The 8830-nt window shown below is 46.6% G+C and overlaps 3 protein-coding genes across 3 annotated transcripts in view; all 3 read left to right on the forward strand.

Annotated features, from left to right (window-relative positions):
• Positions 1-137, forward strand: part of Pmar_PMAR006547 (hypothetical protein) — a gene marked incomplete at both ends in the record, with an annotated part of 272 nt that extends 135 nt beyond the window's left edge. The window contains 2 exons of the mRNA XM_002767112.1: positions 1-38; positions 80-137. Coding sequence (XP_002767158.1) covers positions 1-38; positions 80-137 — 96 coding nt within the window. The remainder of the gene's footprint in view (positions 39-79) is intronic.
• A 1182-nt stretch (positions 138-1319) lies between these two features.
• On the forward strand, positions 1320-5175 carry Pmar_PMAR006548 (AMP deaminase, putative; the record flags this gene model as incomplete). Its single annotated transcript, XM_002767113.1, has 20 exons — positions 1320-1403; positions 1478-1542; positions 1588-1684; positions 1938-2028; positions 2149-2231; positions 2273-2355; positions 2400-2489; positions 2533-2653; positions 3004-3093; positions 3135-3236; positions 3467-3594; positions 3646-3720; positions 3796-3926; positions 3972-4141; positions 4190-4251; positions 4303-4395; positions 4448-4546; positions 4595-4688; positions 4842-4896; positions 5012-5175. 20 exons carry the CDS (start codon positions 1320-1322, stop codon positions 5128-5130), a joined length of 1932 nt encoding a protein of 643 aa, XP_002767159.1. The 3' UTR covers positions 5131-5175.
• A 939-nt stretch (positions 5176-6114) lies between these two features.
• Pmar_PMAR006549 (hypothetical protein, conserved) lies at positions 6115-7544 on the forward strand (the record flags this gene model as incomplete). Its single annotated transcript, XM_002767114.1, has 3 exons — positions 6115-6955; positions 6998-7096; positions 7138-7544. The coding sequence occupies 3 exons, from the start codon at positions 6115-6117 to the stop codon at positions 7542-7544; spliced, it is 1347 nt and encodes a 448-aa protein (XP_002767160.1).
• Positions 7545-8830: the final 1286 nt, after the last annotated feature.

Raw genomic sequence — 8830 nt, forward strand, 5'->3', positions numbered from 1 at the left:
ATCGCATGTTGGTCTAACGTCGATTGGAAGTCGACTCAGTATAGACTGGGTGTGGTACCGTAGTTATAGCTACTAGTAGGAAGAAGGTCGTACCTAAACATAAGCTCCAGTCTGAAGATTTTGTTCGTCACGTCTAGTGATGAAGGACAGCTTGTGCAGGAATTCGCTGCGCGTGATACGGGGCTCGAATATACGTGCAGAGGACGTATGGCGTGGCGGATAGAATGTCACAACATCTGCTGGGCGACAGATAGAGTTTACACTGTGAACTTCTATGACATTATATTGCACAATCATTGTCACCTATCTACTTGATTGTCGACAGCATACGCAGTTGTCTTTTCTTTTCTGTTATAACCTAGTTGTCCACATCTCAGCAATCACTGCTGAGTTCGGAACAGTGTTCATTTAATGGAAAATTTCCACTCGCGAGAATTCGGCTTTCTGCGCGGCGCAATTTGTCGGCCTTTCAGAGCTAAGCCGAACAGAGAGTAGTGTACCTCGGAACCCTCAGCAGTACGTTAGAATGGACATGAGTTTGGATTATCACAACTTGATCGGCATTGTCACTCTGAAGGTTCTACAGATGCCGCTTCGTCCATTCGTTCAGTTGCCTTATTTGACTTCCTGAGCTCCCATTATGTCTTCGGGTGCTGAAACTCAGCTGGATGGCGTTTATGTCGATCTTCAGGAAGCTCTTGCTCTGAGAGAGAAGTATATTGGAGTTGATGTAATTAACCTTTGCCCGAGCTTGCTGGAATACGGTACACGGAACATCCATTTTTGAGAAATAACGTTCTCACGTGGTACTGACTATGGTGGAAATGTTCCTAGCGTGATCACATTTACATGGGAAACTGATTGAAAAATGTGTTCCTAGCCATACGTGGAAAAATCAAATTGAGTTTCCCCCGGAAACATTATAGGTTCCTGGATGATTCCCTGATGCGATGTGTTCTATCAGATACACGATTATTCTCGGGGAAGTCGTCGGTCGATCGAATTGTCGCCTAACATTCGTTACATTTCGCCCAATAGTAAGAATATGTTTGTACTGCCTCCTAAGACTCCCGAGTTCATTGCTCTCGAGTTGAGCCTCTATAGACTCAGCTGGTGTTATACTAAATGCTGACGCAACGTTGTGATGTATGCGCACTTATTCAGGGGTTTCTTCACTAATTACAGGAATTTACACACGAATTTGAATAAGAGTGCATAAAAACCGATAAGAAATCTCCGAAAAATTTCCTTAGAATTTCCATATTGTCACCAACGCGTGTAGTTGATTATATTCATTTTTTCTCGCACTAACTGCTTAAATGATATTACAAGTCGTCGAATTTTGCGACGCTTCATATCCTCTGCCTGATTTACGATGCTGGTCTTATGTTGTTGAATGGCAGGTAAAGTCCCTGGTTTCTTCACCCTTGAAGAGGGAGTATATCGCATCCACAGTGACACAGTTAACCCGTCTCAGGCGGACACGACATTTGATATACCAAGTTTAACGGACTATTATGATGATATGAATACACTATTCAGGTTAGCACATGCGGGTAAGTATTAGAAAGTGTTGCGTGATCTTAGGATACGTACGTCTGGTCCGACTGCTAGCTTTGCATTTTTGCGGCTGAGAATGTTGGAAACCAAATTCGAGCTCTATGGCATGACATGCTCTGAACAGGTAGGTCACTGATTACTCGGCTTGAGATCGTCCGAATCGCGAATTTTATCCGACGCCTGGGAGCTCATCATTCTGCAATAGACAATGATAGTTACCATAGTGGAGCTGGATCACATTCAGAGCTCTCTTGAGCTCCTAATGCTTGAACACAGTCGAGGATTAGTGTCGTGTCAGTGATAGTAGTAGTCGTCGCACTAATTCAACGCCCGGACAGGGGACTTCCCGTTCTTGGAACTGCTGCTCTATTATATAGGAGAACGTTCAATGCGGAGCGATCCCCCATCGTGATTTCTATAACGTCAGAAAGGTCGACACGCATATTCATCACTCGGCTGCTATGAATGGTAATAATACTCACATCTATGCTATCCCGGATCTCTGTATGCTGCAACATGACAAGCTCTGAGGACCAATGATCTAATGATCAAACATAGAATATAAGTTTCTTAGTCTCTTCTTTTCAGCAAAGCACCTGCTCCGATTCATCAAACGTAAAGTGGCCAATCATGCTGATGATGAAGTCCTGCCAGGCAAAACGCTCGGCCAGGTAAATTCAAATGCTTTGGAATCCCCTCCGACTTTGTCCAGGTATTCGATCAACTTGGAGTGAAGCCTCACGACTTGTCATTGGACAAACTAAACGTGCTTGCAGACAAGAGCACTCTGTATAGGTAGCGCGGTGCATCTCATCTCATGACACTCATGTATACCTCAGATTTGATCGCTTTAATGCGAAGTATTCACCGCTCGGCGAGCCCATGTTACGTACGATCTTCTTGAAGACTGACACTTTCATGGTGGGCCGGTGAGTCCTCCTGCAGTGATATGCGGATCACGCCGTGTTGTAGTTATCTAGCCGAACTCACCAAGGAGCTGTTGGATGACCTGAAGGATAATAAATATCAGAATACGGAATGGCGTCTGTCGATATACGGCCGTTCGAAGGACGAGTGGCTCAAGCTCTCACGTGTAGGAAACATTGTGGCGATTCTGTTGAGCTCATCATGAGACTCAGCTTGGAAACCCTATGAGAACATGGAAAGAGTGTACACTACAGTGTGTTCGATTTTGACATTACAACACGAGTTTTAACAATGACGCCCTGGCGATTTTCACGGGAATATAATTTCGTTGATTCGACAATTATCTGAAGCTTTGAAATCACAAGTTTTGAGCATAAGAGAAAAAATCAATATGTAGTATCATAACAACATTTTTTTCGTTTTGGACTAAATCGAACACACTGCAGATTTTGTCACTTCCTGGCCTTCTTAGTGCATTTTGATGATATTATAAGAGGGTTGCTCTTTGCGCTTCAGTGGGTCCTTAATCACGGTTTGATTCACGAGAACAACCGATGGATGATCCAGATCCCACGACTGTATTCAATATACAAGAAAAATGGAGAAGTGAGTTCCATTGGTATCAACTTTCACCGTTGTGCTTTCAGATTCAAAATTTCCAAGAATTTCTGTCTAACATATTCGAGCCGCTCTTCGCGGCCACGTTTGATCCCCAGGGGCATCCGGAAGTCTACAAGTTCATGGACCAAGTAGCTAAGTCGTTTGCATGGGGTTCGTCGCGTATGGTGGTTTCAGGCAGAGTGGGAAAATATGCAAATGGTAAACTACCTGTGTTTGTAAGAAAAGTGAAAACTCTGAGGAAATTCTCGCTGGTTTCTGTACACTCTTATCCGAGCTCGTATACAAACGCTTACAATTAGTGAGGAGACTCCCAAGCTCAGCGGGGGAAAGCGAACACATATTCCAACACTGGTTTCAGGTATCGGGCTTCGATACTGTTGATGATGAATCGAAATCACCGATGCCAAATGACCGCAACTTCTCGAGCCGTCAGCTCACTCCTGATATGTGGGATCTCGCGGACAATCCAAGTTACAAATACTACAGGTAACTTATGACTGTGATGGAAACGCGATCATTGGTGATTCTGAGTTTTAGTTACTACATCTACGCGAATATCAGAGTGCTCAACATGTTGAGGGAACACCGAGGGCTACGGCCTTTTGATTTCAGGTGAGTATGTTTACAGGCGTATTCACAATGAATATTCCTGATGCACGAATAGTTGACATGAAGTGGTGCACTCAGGCCGCACTGCGGTGAAGCTGGCGAAATACATCACTTGGACACGGCCTTCTTGCTTGCTAGTAACATTTCCCATGGCATCAATCTCAGGAAGAGCCCTGTTCTGCAGTATCTCTTCTATCTGGCTCAGATCGGTAGGTCCTCACCTTTGTCGTCGATGCTCTATGCTGAATTGTTAGGAATCGCGGTTTCGCCGTGTTCGAACAATCAGTTATTCCTGTCATACAATAAGAACCCCTTCCCGGCGTTCTTCGCGAGAGGGCTCAATGTTAGTCTCTCTAGCGATGATCCGCTTATGTTTCACCAGACCAGAGAGCCATTGGTCGAGGAGTACAGCATTGCAAAGCAGGTGAGCAACAGAATGGTCCGTGTTGTATGAATTTTAAGGCATTTTTAGGTGTGGAGGCTGAACTCAGTTGACATGTGTGAAATCGCGAGGAACTCGGTTTTGATGTCCGGGTGAGCGGCTTTTCCAGGCATTGTCCGGTGTGAGCGGAACTCGATACGCAGATTCCCCGACAACGATAAGATCCATTGGGTCGGGTCACTGGACCGATCCAAGAACGAGGTGGAAAAGACGAACGTTCCTAGTATTAGACATAAGTATGATATATTCCAATTTTTCGGTGAGCGTCATCACGACTCTTGGGTCCAGGTTCCGTGTTAGAACATATTATGAAGAATGGAAGATAATTCAAGGTGAGCGCCCTAAAGGCGACTCGCTCATGGGCTATGCTGAGACGCAGTTCTTAAGGCAATACACACGCATCGGTAAGTGGCCAGACACTGTTCTGTAATTTAGATCGCCGTCATTCCGTGCTCCTATGGTTCCACATGCCCTCCCTGAAGAGTTCCCTCTTAATGACCTTCAAATGGAAGGGGCCACTGGAGAAGAGGTGAATGTCATTCACTTAGATGAATGAAACTCTCGGTGAAACTGTACAAGATCGATAAATATTGCTACTTGTTCTCGTCCTTGTGGCATGAGCTGTAGACTGGCATTTCTCGAGAGCCTATCTCGTTAGATGTGAGACTCACTATGTGTTCAGATCGCATCACAAGAGCAGGTTCCCGATGATGGCGACATTGCAAGCGTTCAATACGGTAAGCAAGGGGATGCTCGTGTTCTGACTCAGAGCATCATTCTGGTCAATCATCGTCGATTGTATTGTTTACTTGCATAGTTCGGAGTCTCCATTTACGAGCTATATTAATTCAGGTAACAGTACTTTACATCATCAACCATCTAGGCAGAGTCTCAACTTGAATCTATCGCCAACTTCGCCATCTCGGAGCCCTAGGAGATCTACCCTACGGGCGAGTATCGTCCTCCCGTGAGTCACTTTCACGTTCCTCACAATCCTACAGTTAACGTTCCTCCTCACATATCGTTCCCACCCAGTTACTGCATTTACGAGGTTCTTGTGTTGTGAATTTTCACGGTTATACTTCCGATCAGCGCCTTGGAACCTACGTCGGGCTCGACAGCCTCTGAGGAAAGCGAGGAAGCGAATGAGAAACATCTGAGAGGAATGATTGTTCTATCTAAAGAGTGAGACTCGCTTTCGAGAGTGATGTAGGATTGCGCGGTTTCAGATATCTCGCTGGTGCATTCGCTGGTGTACTATTCAGTGCGATACTGATGGCAGGAATGCTCACGGTGAACAATAGTCGGAAATAATTTGTGTTGTGATATACGATCTCATACATCGTTGGAGCAGCCACTACTCGAAGTTGTGTTGTTTATGTCATGGTGATCGAACGAGCAGGCTATTGAGTTTTAGTTGAATTGGGGTGTTGTTGTTGGTGTCGTTGCGATTCACGTTTGCACATTGTCTTTTTTTGTGTACAGGGGCATGTATCGATTACCAGGGCGTGCAAAGTTTACCCAGCCGTTACACGCCATGGTCTTTTGAAGATGTTCTCCGGGTTTCTGATTATGTTTTCATATTGGAGTTACAAGTTGTTGGTCAGGAATATTACAATTTGTCATTTTACAATCCGTCAGTAGTGGCCAAATATGATAGAGATAATTGTAAATTGTTGTTCTCATATTTTGACATCATCTGGCGAATTCGTGACGCTCAAACTTAACTAGGTGATGATAAGCGGGTAGCGGGTCTTTATTGTAATGTACACTCCCACAAACCATCCCCATCAGGGGAACTCGGGGAAGGCGGCGAAGTCAGGAAAGGTGGGGAAGTTGAGGAAGGCGGGGAAGTCGAGGAAGGCGGGGAAGTCGAGCAAGACGGGGAGGGAGGGGAAGGAAAGAAAGGATGGTGAAGGTAGGTTTATCAGTGTTGAAATGTTTTGTGTATTGATATGGTAGGTGTGGAAAATCTGGGTGTCGGTTTCGATGAGTTATTAACTAGAGGGGGTTGTGGTGTCAGGGATGATGCCGTGGAAATTGCGTTCAGAGGCGTGGAGGGACTTGAGGATGTCTTGAAGGATTACATGGTGAGGAATAAGGATGGGAAAATCTTGTCGGTTGCGCGCCCCGTTGATGCAGAGCATTCTGAGGAGTTGCTCGGTTTGGCAGCCGCGATTGGTAGATCATATGGTAGTTTGATATGTGCTGCCGCGCACAATGGTGGCGTGAGATTGCCTGTCGGGAAGGGGGATGACGATGGTGATAGCAACAATTCCTCTGATGAAGAAGCCGACAGTGGTTGTGGTGGTGCTGCCGAGGGGGATGAAGCTGGTGATGTTGGGGCTGGGGCTGGTGATGTTGGGGATGGGGCTGGTGACGGTGCTGCCGAGGGGGATGGGGCTGGTGATGCTGGGAATGGGGCTGGTGATGTTGGGGATGTTGGGGATGGGGCTGGTGACGGTGCTGCCGAGGGGGATGGGGCTGGTGATGGTGCTGCTGACGATGCGCATGGTGCTGGTGATGACGGCGAGGGGTCGAGGAATGGTGGACCACCATTGGTGGTGCAGATGATGGTGCTGGTGATGATGAATGGGAATGGGAATGGTGCTGATGATGGTGGGAACGGTGTTGATGATGGTGAAGGTGACGGTGATGGTCATCAAGGGAATGTCGAGGGCGATGGTCATGGCGACGGTCAAGATGATGGTGATGGGGAAGGGAGTGTTGATAGCAGTGGGAACGGAGGCGATTCAGAGCCTTCTCTAGAAGTATCACGGGAGGGATCTGAGAACAGTAAGATTTCGGTTACTCAGTCGTATAATCGTTCATTTGCAGGACCAAAATTGTTGCCTCCTGTTGAAGGTAGAACATCATCATCAGCAGCAGCAATAGCAGCTCCACCAGTACCATCTGCGGGATCTCATATAATTACTGGTGAGACGACTATGGTTGAGTAATGGTGAACTTGATGTTAGGTTCGGGTGGTAAAGTGCCTACTGCTGGGAAGCGGCCACGGCAGTTCGTCAAAAAGAGCAGTGCTAAGAAGGGACGCTATCGGCCAGGTACGGTGGCGTTGCGGGAGATACGCCGTCATCAGGAGATAACTGATCCCTTGATCGAGAAGCGGTGTTTCCAAGCTCTCGCTCGGTCGCTGTCACGGGAGGTTGAGGCTTCAATGAGGTGGCAACCCCAGTCGCTTGTAGCGTTGCAAGAGGCTAGTGAGAGTTTTATCGTCGGGATGTTGGAAGCATCCCAACTCCTGGCAGTACATGGTAGGCGCATCACTCTCATGGAGAAGGACGTAAAAATGTGGACGAGGCTGGCAGCTATGTTTGGCAGTACAACTTTCATGGACCAGGAGAAACAAGTCGGTGGCACTTGATTCTATTCATTTGATGTTATCGACGGTGGTGAAGTCTATTTTGATAGTAATGTAGAAAATATTCCATCGTAAAGGAAGTCTTTCAATGCTCATCTGTGGTGTTTGATTAATGTTCAAAGTCAGATCATGCTTAGTTGTGGAAGCGAGGTGGACGAGCTCAGCGGAGAGCGTGGGAAGCGAGTTGGACGAGCTCAGCGGAGAGCGTGGCCCATCCCGCAACACACATGGAAGTGTGTCTATTGAACAACAAGTGATCTGGGAGGGTGGAAGGTCGATGAAACACTTGAGGTAGAGGTTACAACCGAACAACTGTCATTAGCTGTGGAGGAGTACGTATGTACATGAGTTTCGGGCGTGCGCAAACTAGTGTATGGTTCTTCCTTTGACCGTGTCCAATGAATTGAACGTTGGTCAAAGTTAGATCATGCTTAGTTGCTCAACAGTGGTGGGTGTTGGGAAGCGAGTTGGACGAGCTCAGCGGAGAGCGTGGTCCATCCCAGATCCAGCACCAACCACAAGATGGGGTGAGCGAACACTCTCTTTGCCCTGCCCCAGCCCTTTTGTAGGGTGGGTCACCCACCGTGGGTGTAGTCAATTGTTTGAGCGCAAAGTCGCCGATGGATAATCAAGAGACTTCAAGAATACGGAGTTTGATGTGGAGTTATACTGAAAGTAGGACTTGGGTGACCCAAGTTGGGTCAAGTTGAGTGACGAAAAGCAGGCGACCGATGAGAGACTCCAACGGTTGCAACTTGAACACTGCAGACGATCCAAAGGAAGTCAAAGCCTTAGAGATCTTCGCTTTATCCGTATTCGGAACGGAAACAACAAAATGAGTGCCTTTCGTTGTAGGAATCGGGCATATACCGAAACCAATAAAACGCGTCGTCGACGTGCAGTGTGGAGATTTGATAAAATTTGTTGACGCTGTAAAAATGCATATTAACGCATAGTAATGCCCAATGGAAACCGGTAAGCTTGGTATTAATGTGATTATCCCGAGACAAGTGGGGTTAATAGTGGATCACAATTGGAATAACTACGCACCAATCAAGCATGTGATGAAGGATAACGAATAATAGGAGAAGGAATTGGTTGTTGTTGTCACGTCTTTTTTGTCACGCCAAGTAATCGTGCAAAGACATTATCAGGACGAACATTTGTCTAAACGTGAACAGTATAATATCAATCCGCCCACAAGTGGAGGAGGTGGTTACGCTTGTACTGATCGAACTAATTGAACAGTGAAGGGAATCGGGGAAGAAGTCCCTGACTTCCCACACTGA

The sequence above is a fragment of the Perkinsus marinus genome (assembly GCF_000006405.1).
Source record: "Perkinsus marinus ATCC 50983 genomic scaffold scf_1104296971186, whole genome shotgun sequence".
NCBI lineage: Eukaryota > Perkinsozoa > Perkinsida > Perkinsidae > Perkinsus > Perkinsus marinus.